Source organism: Myotis myotis, unplaced genomic scaffold (genome assembly GCF_014108235.1).
Source record: "Myotis myotis isolate mMyoMyo1 unplaced genomic scaffold, mMyoMyo1.p scaffold_m19_p_8, whole genome shotgun sequence".
Taxonomy (NCBI): Eukaryota; Metazoa; Chordata; class Mammalia; order Chiroptera; family Vespertilionidae; genus Myotis; species Myotis myotis.
Window position 1 is genome coordinate 26,035,292 of NW_023416390.1, and position 17,701 is coordinate 26,052,992.

The 17,701-nt window shown below is 42.0% G+C and overlaps 1 protein-coding gene across 2 annotated transcripts in view; it reads right to left on the reverse strand.

The window, feature by feature from the left end:
* Positions 1–4,587: 4,587 nt before the first annotated feature.
* SERPINE2 (serpin family E member 2) overlaps positions 4,588–17,701 on the reverse strand; it is a 54,080-nt gene continuing 40,966 nt past the window's right edge. For both annotated transcript variants that reach the window (XM_036319780.1, XM_036319779.1), the window contains exons 4-9: positions 17,159–17,356; positions 12,731–12,929; positions 10,997–11,097; positions 8,650–8,736; positions 6,244–6,327; positions 4,588–5,347 (exon numbers count right to left, since the gene is read on the reverse strand). In XM_036319780.1, coding sequence (XP_036175673.1) covers positions 5,310–5,347; positions 6,244–6,327; positions 8,650–8,736; positions 10,997–11,097; positions 12,731–12,929; positions 17,159–17,356 — 707 coding nt within the window. In that variant the 3' untranslated portion in view covers positions 4,588–5,309. The remainder of the gene's footprint in view (positions 5,348–6,243; positions 6,328–8,649; positions 8,737–10,996; positions 11,098–12,730; positions 12,930–17,158; positions 17,357–17,701) is intronic.

Here is a 17,701-nt window from a genome sequence, read left to right on the forward strand (position 1 = left end):
TTTTAAAAGAATTTAGTTGCAAACTCAGTAAATCTCCCCTAGGGCCCCCCCCCCCCCCCCCCCCCCCCCCCAATTAGTAGTGCTGATAATGTGATCCCAAAATTCTGTTTAGGGCAGTTTGCAGGACCTTGACCTACAAAGCCAGAGGGACGTATCCTCACCCGTAGGCTTTCAAACTTTGAAACCTTGAATGCTTCTGAGTTTACATATGGAGCAAAGCTAGTTCTGGTTCATAAAAATTATTCTGCAAGCAAAGAGATCCAAATTCCTTATGGAGATTGAGCTCAACATATTTCTAAGTAAAGTCTCCTTTGAGCCTGAATTAGGTTGTACCTTTTAAAAGCACCCATGAACATATGAAGGGCTGGAAAGTAGAAAACAAATTATTAACATACTTTTGCAGTTCTATATGAAATAGCTTGAAACTTGGAACCAATCTGGACAATAATTATAAATCCTGCATGAGTTTGATGTGTGGGCAAGAGGAATATGTGGGTTACAAGGATGTCAAAATGGGTGTGTAACCTAGAGCATTCAGTGAGCATTTGGAGAACTAGGTTTTTGATTATCTAATCCAGCGGTTCTCAACCTGTGGGTCGCGACCCCTTTGGCGGTCAAACGACCCTTTCACAGGGGTCGCCTAAGACCATCCTGCATATCAGATATTTACATTACGATTCATAACAGTAGCAACATTACAGTTTCGAAGTAGCAACGAAAATAATTTTATAGTTGGGTCACAACATGAGGAACTGTATTTAAAGAGCCAGAAGGTTTGAGAAGCACTGGTCTAATCCGAATTGCGAAGATAGTTGCTATGACCATAGGAAATTGATGGGGATATAAAAGTACTGATACTTGAACTTGGCACAGGAGAAAGACATTAGAATTATTTACTTTGAAATTCTGACACCCTTTCTCACCTCTTTCCACTCCAGCTCCCTAAGCCCAAAATATAATGGCTCTAAAAGAAGTTCCTTAGCCAAAAATGTAAGATTGATGTCTACAGACTCAATTACATAAGCCTTATTCTTTTTAGTACATATGCTCTTTCTATCTATCTATATATATACAATAGGGAATATTATTCTCAAAATGGTTTATGTGATCATGAGAAAGTGAACTAACTATATTACTAAAAACAAACTCCCAAGAGTGAAATAGGGGCTGTTTATTGTGTTCAGCATGTTATATATATACTTACTAGAGACCCGATGCATGAAATTCATGCAAGGGGCTTGGCCCTTGCAGCACTGCTGCCTTGAGGCCCCTCCCACTGGTCAGAAGGTCATTCTGCCACCAGGTCTAATTAGCATATTAGCTCTTTATTTTATAGGATTTGGCCACAAGATGGTGCTCTAATCCCACTTCATAGTTAAGTAGTATGCAAAGTGCCATTATGTGAGACATTGCCTTTTATCTCAATACAGGAGACATGTATGTATGTATGTATGTATAGGATATATGATTACAGTGGCACATGGCTTTTCTAAGCCCCTTACAGTTCTAATGAATATGTGTGCAGAAGCTAACTTACCTCTTCCCTCTGGATGTAAAGTCGAGAATTTTATGTAAGATCCATTCATGCCAAGGTCTGGATGTTTTAGCTCTTATATTTACTGGAAAGAAGGAAAATGGCAGAGCTTCCATAGATAAAACTTTTTAAAGGCTTTTCCCCCCCACTTCTTGCTATATTTTTTCTACTTTTATTTTATGATGGAAGAAAATGCACTGGCTGCAGTGTCCATCTTGACAGTTTGTAAAATCAGATGTGGGCATCCCTCTTATCAGGGGTCCAGCTCACAACCTCCCCAGCTGAGGGGTGCCCAGCTGGCAGCGTGCTGCCCACGTCTGCATCCTCAAGCCCATTCTCTTCTCCCCTCAGCTGTCTCCAGACCTGTTTGTAAAGCCCCCTACCATTGTCCCCTAGGACCTACAACTGCAGCTCCCAACTTTGTCAATCAGAGCACTTGAAAGCCCTGGCTCTCTCTCAAGAATACCAGGTGATTGCTAAATTGAATCCCATCTTGCAGACGACGAACTTTTCCAGGAAAAAATTCATGCAATCAAAAATTATAATCACAAGCACATATACTTCTGAAAAAAAGCAAGCCGTTTGGTGTCGGAACTGTCTGTGCTTTCACTAACACTCGCTTGCTCTCGTTCATGTACCTGCCTGTCAGTGCTCTCTAGCAGCAGAAGACTGAAGTTTTCAGAAAAATCTGAGAGAAAATCAATTGAGAAAATGAAAAACATTGTTATTTCCCCTTTGGTTGAGGAAGAGCTCCATTATATGATTATTCACATCTGTTGTACATTAACATGGCAAAGAACTGATGACTTTGACCTAATGAATTTTTCAGAAGAGATGAGTAATGAGGTCTCTGACAGGTAGAGAAGGCGGGGAGGAGGGGTTTGCTTGACTTTCTGACACTTCCTCCACGTAAGTTATGGCGTTGTTATCTCCACAGTCAGAAAACAGTACGGGCCAGGGGATACCATCAGTACACAGTTTAGTTAATAAGACCAATACAGTCAAGGATAGGGGACCATCCTTAGAGTCACATGACAATGATGTCTGTAGGGATCCTGGCAACCTGCCAGTACGATTCACTTCTTAGTCCTGGGATTGTTTTCCTGTCTAGCAAAGAAAAGCACAAGCAATATCACCCTTCTCTTTGCCTTTGGTAGCTGGGATTATAAACTTCAGACAGAGGAGGTATACTACTAAGAAATTTAAAAATTCACATTTATTTTTCTATTTAATATTCAATCTAATCTGCAAACACTAACAATGTACCTGGTAACAATGTACCATGACCTCCTGGTTCATGGGTTGACAACCACTGGGCCACACACGCAATTTTAATGTGCCCAGTAAAATGTGACTGATTTATATTATTGGGGAGTTGCCCACCTATGTCACATAACAGGGCTACTCTATTGGGCAGTAATAAAAAGGTGAACTCTTCTGGTCTTTGCTGGAATGAGCAGTGCTGGAGTCAAGAACCCAGGGAGCTAGTCTTGGCCCTGCAAGTGTTTTTATTATGTCTTTTCTCTTGGACTAAGGCCCATTGGGTCTTACTTCCTATCATGTAAACACACTGCAACAGTCAGATACCTCAATGTGCTAAGATTCTCTCTCTCTTCTAAAATTAAACTATGTAGAGAAATATTTATCTCTGTACCCCCTGGTACTTGGTACCCCAAAGGTAATTGAATGAATGAGTGGAGTGCACAATTCTTGAATTACTGATTATCCTATTCTTATTTTAAACTATTTAAAGTAATATAACTGAATGGGATCAGAGAACTGGAAAACCAGTAAAACTAACTCTACAAGGCATTAATAACTAACTGTACCAGCATGTTTGCTAGAGTACAGTGTTCTGAGGTAACCCTTCAAAATAATTTTTTTGGGCCCAGCCGGTGTGGCTCAGTGCTTGACATCGACCCATGAACCAGGAGGTCATGGTCAGGGCAGTGCCTGGGTTTTGGGCTCAATCCCCAGTAGGGGGCGTGCAGGAGGCAGTCGATCAATGATTCTCATCATTGATGTTTCTATCCCTCTCTCTGAAGTCAATAAAAACATATTTAAAAAATAATTTGTTGGCATCTAATTTTAACTAAGGAAAACAATCCCCTCTTTCTCCCTTCTGTCAAGGTTAACCAAAGTACCCAAACTTAGGCAAAGCTCAGCCCACTTGACAAATAAGAATTATAAATGGCAAATGGTGGATTGTTGAATGTGATGTTTTAATATATAAAGAGTATAGTTCATGGGTTAGGAAAAGGTTTTTAAGTTTTGATAAAAAAATATTTGAAACCATTCTGATTGAGATAAGACTACCCAAATCTTGGAGAAATTAGTGGGAAGAAAAAAAACAAACAACCAGGCAACTAAAAAATGGTAACATTAGAATTGTGACTAGTTCTCCAAAAAACCAAAACAAAAATCTTTCCATTTCACAAAGTAAGTGCTCCAGCCTGTCACCCAAAACGACACATTGACACATCCACCGTTCTCTCCGATTTCCGAATTATATGAGTCCCCAGCGGCTTCTTTCTGCGCTGGCTACCAAATCCCCATGTTAGCTGGTAATACTTGGCCCTCACTTGAGTGAACAGGCCTCTGAGATGAGAGGTGGGTTTAATGAAATAGTTCTTCCTCTGAAGGGATCTACAGATGAAGGGGTGAAGCAGGGAATAGTGTCTGATTGCTGCGTTGAGGAGAAAGCCAGGGGCTTTGGGTTTTCTGCAGTTTACCAAAGTGCAAAGGTTTATTAGAAGAGGTTGAAGTCTTTTCAAAAGGCTCTGTTTCTTAAAAAATATATATTTTCACTGATTTCAGAGAGTAAGGGAGAGGGAGAGAGAAACATCGATGATGAGAGAGAACCATTAATTGGCTGCCTCCTGCATACCCTACACTGGGGATCAAGCCCGCAACCTGGGCATGTGCCCTGACTAGGAATCGAACCGTGACCTCCTCGTTCATAGGTTGATGCTCAACCACTGAGGCACGCCACTCAGGCAAGTCTCTGTTTCTTGTGTTATGCTTTAAGATAGTAGACAAATAACTTTCTTTCCTTTTTTTTTTTTTTTACTACTCATAACACTTTATTTTTACTTTGTACAAAATACAAAAATGCAAATCCAAAGAGTACAGAAGACCAGTAGCGACAGGCACACTGCACAACAGCAAACCTTGTCTAGCAAGACATTAGTTTTTAAAACTTTATTTTAGTGAATACGTGCATTATATAAAACAACAGCAACAACATCATCAAAAACACAAAGAGGCTAGAGATTTCACTATTTCTACCCCCCAAATAATGCTTACTATCAAGACTTTGGATGAGACCAAAAAAAATTTAAAAGGCCAATAATATTTTTTTTTCATAAAAATGTGAAAGCTACGATAAAATGTCTTTCCCCCCCATCACACTGATTCAACGTCTTCTGCAAAGCCATACATTAAACAAAACAAAACAAAAATCCTGAACTGGACAGTAAATACTCAAGAGGGTTGTTACCTAGGTAACCACTCAGTAGTTTAAAGACTCTTTTAAACATTTGGAAGCCCTCTAGTCATTGCTCAGTACAGGGTTCCAGCCATCCTGCCCTTTTCCCACCTGTAACACATCTTGGAATAGAAATGCTTACATCATTGAGTCTGTTCCTAAGAACTAGTTTTGAAAAAGAAAGGAATGTAAAAAAATATTTAACAGAACTATGAGAGATGTAGGCAAGGAGTCTTCTCTTCATAGCAAAGTTGGGTTTGCTTTGCATGGCTTCTTCTGTTGGACCTTTCAGGGTTTGTTGATCTGCCCCATGAATAAGAAGGCACCTACAGAATTGAAAGAAAACAATGCATGACTGTAAAAAAGTTTTAAAAAAATAAGATGGAAGACACATTTAAGGGAAGGTCCCCGGGGTAAGTTTAAAGTTAACTGCTCTCAACAGAACTTTCTGCAATAATGGAAATGGTTTATACCTTCATGGTCCAGGATGGCAGCCAGGAGTCACATGTGGCTACTGAGCTCTTGAAATATATTTATATTTCATGTAAATGAGTTAAAAGTTGAAGTGAAATAGCCACATGTGGCTAGAGATTAGGGCGCACACTAATTATGACATTGAACTTGAAATGAGACAAGAGGATAAGGAACTAGCTTATATTATTGATTTAAAAAGGGTAAGAGTTAAATTGTATTAGTTTCTACTCTGTACCAACATGAACCCAACCTTTCCACAAAGACACTATTATTTATTCTTCAGAGTTGTACTAAGGGGTAGGAACTACTGTTACCCTTAAAGATGGAGCTAAAGTTTGAACCAATGACTCAAAGAGCCAAGATCCACTGAATTAACAAATCTTAACCGTGGAGTGGGCTTACAAAGGTTGATGGCATCTAGCTTCTTATAAAATTTTACTGCATTTATTTAAAAGAAAATCAATAGATGTTAAAAATGGTTCAAAGGGTGGCAGAGCTCTCTACATGTTAAAAAAAAGATAAAACAAACAACACAAACATACAATCTTGTCCTTGTTTCAAAGATTCCATCACACTTTATAAACACAGTCTGATTTTCGCCTCTCTCCAATGTGTGTGGTTATATTATTTAAAGTGCTTGCGATAGTTGCCACATGGGAAATAGACTAAAAGCAGCACCATTGAATGTAATACAAATCCACCTTTCTGAATTCTAACTTGTAACCAATGGAAGAGGAGAATCACTTACCTGTAGGATTATGTCGGATGAAAAATAGAAAAGGTCTGTCCACTATAAACCAGGGAGGAGATGACCTTGCAATTAGAATCGCAGCTGTGGGAAGAAAAGGAAACATGTTGTGCACCCAGTGTGTGGCCACAGCTGGCCCCATGGAGCCTTGATGCTGGTGTTTGGGGACACACTTAATTCCTGTTCCATGGGCTGGACGTATCATGAAAGGCCCAATGGTCCCCATGTACTGAACAGCCACGATGGGCCAGGCCCTTTGCCTTTACCAGCTTATTTAGTCTACACAAGTATTACCTTTAATAAAAGCACTTACTCCTTGTAGGGTTTCTATGAGGGTTAAGTGACATAAACATGTTATAGGTCTTAGCACAATGTTTGTTCACCATCATTAGTGGCTGTTTTCTATTTATTTCATCTGCCTTTCTGATGAAGGCAGCTGGTCCTTTCAGCCGATTTGAATCCCTTCTGTGTATCAAAGCCCAGCTTCATGCTCAACCTCTGAGTCTGTGCCTCTTCCTCTGGCACAATCTAGGTTTTCCTCCCATTGGCAACATAGACCACTCGTTGGGACTTAATGTGTTGTCCATCTCATCTTGGTGTAGACATTGGACTTAGAAAGAAAACTTCTTTAGTTCATGGTCTTAGACATGCTTACTCTGCCATGCTTACCAACAGTGGCTTCAATTTAATGAACCCGAGGTAGTGCCAGGTGTAACTGCCCCATGCTTGCTGCATTGACCCGGTCCTCTTGTTCAAGCCCCAGAAAGCATTAATGACTTGGGCTTGATATTACAAAGAAAACATCTGCAGCTATGTTGGGATACAGCATTCAACCCAGGGTTATTAAAAACAACTCAAGAGCAACGGTTATGGACTAAATCGAATACCCTCAAAACATATATGCTGAAGCCTTAATCTCCATTGTGACTGTATTTGGACATAGGGCCTTGAAGGAGGTGTTTACTTAAATGAGGGCATGAAGGTAGAGCCCTAATCCAATAAAACTGGGGTCCTTATGAGAAGAGAGGGAAACACCAGGGATGGACACCCACAGAGAAAAGGCCTATGAGGACACAGTGAGAAGGCAGACATTCACAAGCCAAGGAGAGAGGACTGAAGAGAAACCAGCCCTGCCAACACCTTGATCTTGGACTTCAGCCGCCAGAAGTGTGAGAAATGAATTTCTGTTGGACTTGTTATGGCAGCTTGAGCAGACTAATACAGCAGGGCTGGGCTTCATGAGGATTTGACCTGGGCAGTTACACAGGGCCCCACACTCACAAGGTCCCCGCATGTGGTTTTGTGACCTGCTGCTGCTATCTCAAATTCTCAATCAGTTTTGAACGAGGGGATCCATACTTTCATTTTGCGAAGGACCTTGCAAATTATGTAGCCAGTCCTGATAGTTATGCTGTTGGCAAAACGGGTCAATAACTTGGGAAAAACTTAGATGTCACTTATAATCACCCAGAAAAGACAGGAGGCATTTACAAAATTCCAGCCCCTCTTATTCTAGGTCTTTGTTTCAAATTCTATTTTAAAGAAATACACATTAAATGTTTATTTTAGAAAGGCAATAGCATGTCCACTGTGGGTATAAATGGTACTTTTAATGACCAGAAATACTTGACCCAGTTACAAGTGTAGCTGAGATATGATTCACTTTATGAGCTCACAGGGCTTGGTCATATCTATTCAAGCAATCTCATGTGGATAACCAAGGAGTAAAAAGGAAACAACTGAAGATTGTTCCATTTCCTCCTTCATTATATGAGCCGTCAAGGAGAAAGCCGATGTGGATGTTCAAATGACCAAGAAAGGCTGCACGGCCATCCTGCTCCAATCAGCAGCTGCGTGCTAGTTCTTCACTTTGTCCTGGGTAAACCCGACTGACTCGTTTCCTGTGAGTTAAGTGCTATTATGCTATGTTTCTATCTGAAGACTGGTCTTCTCTGCCCATAGAAGCCAGAATGCGCTCTGTCGTGCTAAGAGCAGGTCTCGGCACACTGCTGTGCTCAGGCCGTGTGGGGACAGATCCTGCCTTCATCAAGTTTTGTAGAAACAGTCGGGCCCTCTGGCTTGCATCATCTCTGCTGCTCTGTCGCTTCAATGGCAGAGTAGCTGCTTTGGAGCCGGGAGGGCCCACAAAGCAGAAAATACATAGTTTATAGAAAGAGTTTGTCGACTCTCGTCCCGGAGGAATTTTCTCACTGAAGTGCTTCCCTTAATGATACAGACTCAGAGGCCCATGGGCACAGGTCTTCAATCTGTCTCATTTCCCACCATGTCCGGACAGTCACCCCACAGCACCTGACCGGAAGTCCACGAGTGAGCTGGGGATGCCTGTCCTCACCCCTCACCCCTCACCCCCGCACCAGGACCAGCCCCGCCAGGACCCCGGCTTACTGGTGACTGCTGAAGCTTTGGTTCCGTCTTCACTGACTTCAATTTTTGCTTTTTGCAAGATGTGAGAAACATGAAGGTTTTCTGACCCTGTTTTCAGAAAATAAGACAAAAAACAACAGCGTTTGTTTGCTATGCAGACCATCTGTGTCGCTGGAAAAGGAACCTCAGCCATGGCCAATCCCAGTTCTTAAACGGTGTCAGTGGAGAAGCAACCTCTCACAGTCCCGCTGACTGAAGGCTGTAGGAGGCCTGCCAGCTGCCATGTCTGCTCAAAGAACTGGGGTATCACTCGAGGGGAGGGAGTCGCAGACCCCAAATATGTTAGTGCCGCTGGCCATCCAACTCCGATCACTGAGGACTTCATAAACAATAAAAACAGCGGAGCTGTAAAAAGGAAGCCCAGTTACCCGGGAGCAGCAAGCCAACACTACTGTTCCCTTACAAATGTCAGACCCAGGAGGGACTTCAGGTGGCGCTCACAGATGGGGAAACCGAGGCCCAGGGTGTTGAAGAAAGTCTGCCCTTAAGTCGCATGCAAGTTAGTGGCAGAGTAGGTGCTGGCTTTTCACAAGAAAAGCCACTCATCTCGTGGGTGTATCAGTAAGAGAAGAGGGTCAAGCAGGAGACCAGTCAGACTGTTGTGAGGGCCAGACTCAGAAATGCAGTTTTGTCCCTGGAACCTTTTAGTGAATTCACTTTCCTTCTCAGCAAATCCTTACCATTCCAGCAACCCCCACTGGGGGCAGCTTTCAGGGGCAACACAAACAAAGGGTAATGGTAGCCTTGACTGGACATGGGTCAGGATGCAAAGGGAACTAGCGCTTCTTGCGTCATCTGGTTTTATTTCTTTTTAAATTTATCGGGGTGACATTAGTTAATAAAATTACATAGTGTATTTCAGGTGTACGATTCTATAATCCACCAGCTGTACATTGTCCTGTGTGCTCACCACCCCATCTGGTTTCAAATTGGCTGCACCGATGCTTGGCTGTAAATGTGACCGATGGTGAGTGAGGGGCCCCTTTGCAGGGCCATGTCACCTGCAGGGTTAAACAGAAGGTCTCAGGAGAATTTGGGGAGCACGGTCTTCCCTCTGAACACCTGTGAACTCCCTGGGGACACTATGAAGTGTTTAGGCTACACAGGATAACCCGGGAGGGGAAAGTGCATATTCAAACTGTGCTCCTCAAATGTTATTGGGCAGAGGAATTTGGTAAAGAGAAGATTCTGACTCAGTAGGTCTGAGCTGGGCCCAGCATCATGTATTTCAAACAGGCTCCCAGGTGATGGGGCCGCCGCTGGACCGGGATGAGCGTCTGGCTCACAGGAGGAGACCATCAGGACAGCCATGCACTGCCGTTTCCCCAGGGGGGCCAAGTGTGTGCCCGGGACAGGCACTCAGGTGTTCACTAGCAGGCACCTGAGGCTGGTGATGAACAAATGCCTTTGCATTCAAGGGAAAAAATACAAAATGGAGTGCAAGTAGTGTTTAAACCAGGGGTGGGCAAACTTTTTGACTCGAGGGCCACAATGGGTTCTTAAACTGGACCGGAGGGCCGGAACAAAAGCATGGATGGAGTGTTTGTGTGAACTAATACAAATTCAAAGTAAACATCATTACATAAAAGGGTACGGTCTTTTTTTTTTTTTTTTTTTAGTTTTATTCATTTCAAACGGGCCGGATCCGGCCCGCGGGCCGTAGTTTGCCCACGGCTGGTTTAAACCATGACTTTCCTATGGGAAGAGGTTGCTATGCCCCAAATTAAAAAAGACAAAGTACTGACCATTCACACATAGCTCCAGGAAAAAGTACCTATGTTGGCTAAGAAGGGATGTCATACCAGATGTATCCTAGAAGTTTTGGCAAAGAAAAATTCTAATCGGACTTCTTTGAATTTACATTATTTCAGATTAATGGGCATGAATTTCCAAAATACCTATCTGGATACTGTGCATGCCTGCTGTTGTTTGGTGGGAATAAGTATTTGAAAGCCCAAAATATCTTGATTTTTCAAACATAGGGGACAAGTGTGCATTTGAAAAAATAACAACTAATACCTAAGTAAGGGCCACATTTTTCGGTAATAGAGACACTACACAAAATACTTCTTTACCAGTGTAGAGTTACGTGGGCTTCACAGAAAAAGTACAAGTGAAATGCAGGGATGACTGAACTTCTCATTGAAATGACTAAGGATCAACAGCAACTGGGCCATATATCAAATTAAACCTTGGAGAGTTTTAGGTCAACACATTTGTAATTTTGACCTTTCCTTTCTGAACAAATCAGAGACTCCATTTGTAACAAAGTCTTCAAGTTTAAGAATACATTTTAAACTGAACATACTTGTTATTTTAGCAAAATTTGCCTTTGATGGGTCAAACATCTCGGTGATGCCAAGAACTTTCAGCGGCTCCTTCAGATCCATTTCTGCTGTGGCTGTGAACCTATAGCATGAAAGCAGAAAATAGGAGGAAAAATCACTAGGCTATGAATGATATACAATGATATAATCAGTGCCAGTGGGAAAATGTTTACAAACAGCTTCTTTTTAAGCACGCTCCGAACACCGATCTAAATTGCATTGTAAATCTTCATCCCAAGGTAATTGGAGAACAACTCATCCCTGAGACCCTCGGCTGGCATTAGCAGCACACATAGTAACAGCAAGTGGCGCCTCTCTCATCCTCACATGCAGCAGGCTCCCTGTTCCAGTCTCAGGGAGACCCATAGGAGCACCTTCTCTTGTGTGGACGGGAGATGCCGGGTGTTGACAAGTGTCTACACTCTGCAATGTCTACAGTCCTTCCCGCATCCAACCAAAGAGCCATCACCTTGGCTGCCGTAAGAGCCACCATCCTCACTGGGACTGGGGATGGTCAAAAGAGAGGAGATGCATTCCTGCTGGTTCATGGAGAGATTCTGAAAGCATCTCAGAAGGTTAAAATGAGAGCAAACATTGGGAATAGGGGACATGGAAATGGTATTGTGTTTGGGTGAAATACTGGTTTCTTGAATATGTGTAGGCTATCTGGCCTTATAGCACCCACATGTCAGCTATTCAATGTGCCATCAGGGGATATTTTACCAGATTTGATCACATCTTGTGGGAGAGCAACAGGGTAGGTGAATGGATTCTCACCACAGATGGGTAGGAATGGCAATTAGCCATTAATTATCATTGTAATTTACCAACAATGTCACCAACTCATTCCTTTATACCAAGCATTGCCCATGTAAAGGCTTATTTTACAACAAAAAAAAAAAACTTGGGAAGATTACTAATACTTATTATCAACGTACTTCTCTGATTTCTTAACTCAGTGACTGGAAATTAAAAGCTATTAGAACGGGAAGTTACCACCACACTGAGGTCTGGGTGGTTAAAAGCCCAGAGACGGGCCAAACACTTATGTTAAAAAGTTCGTAAAAGGAAGACATCATTGCCCCCCTTCACAATCTAGGCAAAACAAGGCATTCTCTGATCTGTTAGAAATTCAGGATTCAGACAGAATCTGGGATGACTTTTCCCTTGGATTCAAGTCTTAACAGCACAAATTCCATCTGTCTTATACTTTCAGGATATAAGAGAAAAACTTCCCTAGATACTAACGTCTGGATTCTGCTTGGTGGTTTCAAAATATTCCCTTACCACCTACCTTCTGGGCCTTGGTCTTCAGTAACTTCCAGTTAAAATATAAATAACTAAAATGAAGCTCCTTATAAAAAAAAACGCTACTAAACTTTACTGTAATTTCATCATATTAACATGATGACATGCATGTGTTTTCCAGTTTTTTGAACAAATGAGACATGTGTGGAGCTTGGGGTTTTGTGGAGGGTCTGAGGCCATCTGCCTTCTCCCCTCCACTGGCATGAGCTGGCCATATCAGGAGCACGGGAAGAACAACAAACTTTCCCCAAACACAGCCTTGCATTCTGACCATGTGATTTCTGCACAATAAAGTGGGCGTCGTGATGGGCCAGATTTTAGCCTCGTGTTGTCTGGTATCTGGCACAATCACCATCAAGGATTGAGCACTTCCGCTGTTTTCTCCTTCAGGGAAAGGAGCCACTTACTTGGGCAAGACGACCTGCACCCTCTTGGGCACCATCATGCTGGTCCAGCTGTCTACGGTCTTGGTGCTGATGTGAGGGATGATGGCCGAGAGTGGGGTGGAGCTCTCGCTCGGCAGCGCAATCAGCATGCTGATGCTCTCCCCGTGGTAGGGCAGTTCAATGAAGTTGTACCATAAGCCATTGGGGGTGCTTGCTGACCCTAAAGAAATCAGAGGCAGGTTCAGTAGGCCCTTGATGACTTCCAAACGTGGTGGGAGTGACCGCTGGTCACCACGGTAGATTCAGAAGAAAGACAGCCATGCAAAATAGCTTCCTTAGGACAAAGGCACTTAGAATACAGTGCTTTGCAAGAAGTTGAGCCTTATCATATGAATAAAGAAATGAATTTGAGCTGCCGGAGAAGGATTCTTTTGGCCAAGACTATGTGTGCATGTTGAAGAGAAGGGAGGGAAGGAATAAACAGCTTCCATTGTTTAGGGCCCAATCTGTGCCAGCCTATACCGAGCATTTCCACACAGTTACAATCACAGTGTCCCATAAGGTAGGTATAAGAGGTCTGTGTTACCACTAGGGAAGCTACCATTAGAGGAATTCGGTAACTTGCCAAGGGACACATGGCTAAGAAGTGGAGCACCAGGACCTGGGGTCAGTATGTCTAATGCCAAAGACCATTTTCCTACTTCACTACCCTGACTCCCTGCTCACTCTTCATTCATTCCGGTAACTTTCATTAGGGCTCTTAGATAATTTATGGTACTCGTGCTTACTAATAACAAACCAAGAATGACTTAATCAGTATTTGTCAAAATGTCGTGTAGAGAACTCTTGCAACTTGCAAGATGCTCGGTGGACAAACTGGGTTTTGTACCCAGTGAGTTTAGGAAGTACTGGACCATTGCTTCTTGCAGAGAATATAATACCAACATTATGAAGGCTCTGAGATAGTCTGAAGAAAACTGTTTAACTCTAGTTATCCCCAGATCTCTCAAACTAATCTGATCTTAGAACCCTTTTATCCCATGTAAAATATTCAAAACATTTAGCAACTGAGCAGCCTGCCTGAGCATCTCGGATGAGAGTGAATAAAAGTGTAGTCACGATGGGCACTGGCGAGAAGCCCAGCTCATGGGGACGGGCCCAGAGAGGCTACCAGCTCCCTGGGAAAAGTCTTAGACAGAGCACTTTAGGATCCCATGGAACCTCTACATTTGGCATGTACTGAGTTATAAAAATAATGTGGTGAGTGGAAAACCAGCATTTCTAGACTTCTGGTGGATTTCTGAAAAGTTTTATTAAACATATCTGAAACTTTTTAAGAAAAACTCGGCACCTTGGTGAGGCTATTTAACCTCTGTGTGCCTCTGAGCATGGAGGATGGAGACACCAGTGCAGGAGATCTGGAGTTACAGGACTTGGATTGAAATCCTGGTTCTGACATACACTAGCTCTTGGACTTAGGCAAACTCCTTATCCAGGGGTTGTTGAGATGATTAACACTAGAAAGACTGAAACTTAGTATATACCTATATTGCCCAAAAGCAGTCAAAATGACTGCATTGTGAAAGAATAATATCGAGCACTCTTCACTTATGTTCCTTAGCTTTTCCAATAACTCACTTCTATTCGACATTTCTTTCATGAATTTAGGGCACAAAAGAAATAAAATAAACAACTTATTAGAACAAGTATCACTGCATAAAGATTCGAATAACAAGTACTAGTTTAGCTTATTGAGCAACTGCAACTTATCAAGTATCGACAATTTATCATGTACTTGTATGTTATCATGTGACGGTAATCGAAAAAAAATGAAAACTATTATTTCAATACAGAGCCGAACTGGTCATATAAGAAATTTACTCAATTCAATAATAAGAGTCATTTGATTATTTAAAATTTCCCAAGCAATCAAAATGACTGCTTTTGGGCAATATAGGTATAACACACATATATATATACCGGAAATGAAGGAGGGGGAAGTAACTACAATTATTAATAAATGCATTTATATGTTGTACAAAAAGTCACAAAATTCTAAGACATTGTGTCCTTATATACATAATTGTTTTTCTAATTGAAATTAAAAAGCAGTCAAAATGACTTCCTTGGGCAATCTAGTGTTAAACATGAAAAAAAAAAAATACACGTAAGGGACTTAGCAGGGTCAGACCCAGGGTGAGTGCCCACTGAGCAGGGCCCTCTCTTCCTCTTGCTCTAAATGACCTAGAAGGACACCATGTTTAAGGAAAAGAGGAAAGAGAAAGTGATTTCTCTCATGATTGCCTTTTCTTTGAGGAGGACCTTTGCCAATCACTGCACTGGAGACAGATAACATCCACGTCAGGTCTCCGCAGATGGGGGAAGGGTGGCAGAGAGACAGTGAACTTGTCTTTGTTACATAACAAACACTTTTAACTATGAAATGTGATGAAAATAGTGAAGCAATTAGAATGGCTGACTACAGGGTGACATTGCAGGTTCCTCTTAAGAAAGAAATATGTGGCAATCTGTGCATGTGCAGGCTCAGGCTGGCCCGGGTTTGTCTTGGGGCTACCTATAATGCAAACACGGGACCCTCGTCTCTGCTTTTACCCTGCATAACACAATGGTCTCAGAAGAAATGGAAAAAATCCATGGGAAAGTGAGAAAAAAATCACTTCCTAATAATCCCTTTAATCCTCAAAGTAAACATTAGGTCCCTCCTCTGGCAGAGCTAATTTTTAGAAACTGAAATGTGGGAAGCAGTTAATAAATGATTACCCCAGGGCGAGGAATAAGCACCTGGAGGTATTCATTAACCACTTCTAGAAGTGTTTAATGTTCAGATAAGGATTGGGGTCATGAATAATAAAAACTTATGAGTTGAGTGTGCTTGAGGCGAGGAGACAGTGTCTATTTCCACCGGTTAATCCAGCCTCGACTGGAGACATCATTAACTAACCATTTATATCCAGTCACTCACATCTGCCTCATGATTCCTTTCTCCCTGGCTCTGCTTCTGCTTCTGATCACAGGGGCTGATGACAAATGTCAGCTAGGATCCCTCGGAACAAACCCTTTCCACGCTTATCTTTACTTGGCAGCTTGAGGAGCCAGGAGACAAAAATAACACTTGTCCTCTCCTCCCACTCAGTCCCTAAAGCACTGCTTTCACAGTGTCACCTTATGGAAGGCAAGCGCAGAGGTCAAAGACATGAGATCTGAAGTTATAGGACCTGGATTCAAATCCTGGCTCTGACACACACTAGCTCTTGGACTTGGGCAAATTCCTTATCCAGGTCTTAGTTTATTTATCTGTGCAATGGGATAACAGTGTCTACCTTACAGAGCTGTGAAAATGAAATGAGAATATATCTGCACACATCTACTGATGTCAGCAGTTTTGTAAAACACTTCACTTCCTAAGTGTTAGGTTGCTGCTCAAACAGTTGAAACAGAATTGATCCACCAAGAGAAACCCCGCTTCTGGGCAGGATGAATCAGACAGAGAAAGGGTATTTGGGAAGCTGGTGTGGGGCAGCTTTAAATCTTTTGGGAATGTCTGTGGAAATCCTTGCATTTTCATCTTTGACTACTGAAACATACAGTAAATGAGGTCCCCTCACTTTTTATTTTGTTAGAATGGGGAATGTGTGCAAAAATAGGCCTTAAGATAACACAGCTGCACTTTGGCTCTGAGCTGATGGCCATGCTAGCATTCTGCTAGAGTCTTCTTGCTTCCAACTTTGGGACAAAAGAGCCTTTTCTTATCCTCAGTTGCTTCGCATGATACGTTTCTGCAGGACTTTTTAAATATATGTTATCTTTTTAAAAAGTTTATTGAGTGAATGACAACATTTTACCAAGAAGGATGATGAATAATAAATGAGAGGAAAGTGACTTTGTTTATTGCATCCCTCATATAAAGCATTCCCTAATTTAAGAATCGGGCAGCTAGTGAAATGTTGAACAGTGCTTGAAGCTAATTCGTACTGAATATACAAAGGAAATACATGGAAAACACACGTCCTGGTATAGGTTGGAGATGTCAAGACTAACTTATACAGTGAAAAGAAGAATAATGTTAATCGGACCACCAATGCTTTGATAAAACCAGGTTTAAAATGCAACCACCAGGCTCAGTTATCTATGCTGTGGTAATGGCAGCAGAAGTGGGCCATGTTTTTGTTTCCTGATTGCAAAATGGATACATTTTTTGTTTCCTGATTGCAAAATGGATACATATTTAAAATTGAAATAAAGAAAAAGAATAATTTGAAATACCACCTCTGCTAACATTTAATTGAACATCCTCCAACACAGGTCTCTAGAGACGTATGAATCTACAGCAAGTATTTTATACAAATGGGGTGAATCAGCATCTGCTGCTCTATAGCTTACCTGAAATCAACCATGTATTAGAAAGGAGCCTTGCACGTGTGGACTTACCGCTCCGGAACAGAGAGAGCTGGGCTAGCATGGGCACTTGGTAGGACTTCCCGTCAGCTGCCACAAACGGACGTTTCTTTGTGTTCTCGGGTCGAAACCGTGATTTCCACAAACCCTTAAAATACAGGGCGTTGACCAGGACCATTCTGGTGAGCACGCCGTCGATCAGGTCAGGGGAGAGCAGGTTGTCGATCTTACCTGTGAAGTCACAGAACACACAAGGAAGAAACTCAGGGTGGGCAGAGGCAGCTGCTGGATCAGGAGAATGGGAAAATCAAAGGGATTCTTAAATGATTTAGAAAAGCAATTTTTTTACATCACCCTTGTGTACTTTCTGATTCTTTTTCTCACTAAAAAGTAAAGCTGAAAACAAGTTAAAAATCAGAGATCGGGAAAGAATTTAGAGATCCTCTATGTAGGGATTACTGAACTTTTCATCAAGAAATTCTTTTATACCTAGTCCCTATCAGCCCCATGCTTTAGAAAAATTTACTCATCCAAATAAGCTATACAGCAGTGATGACGAACCTTTTGAGCTCGGCG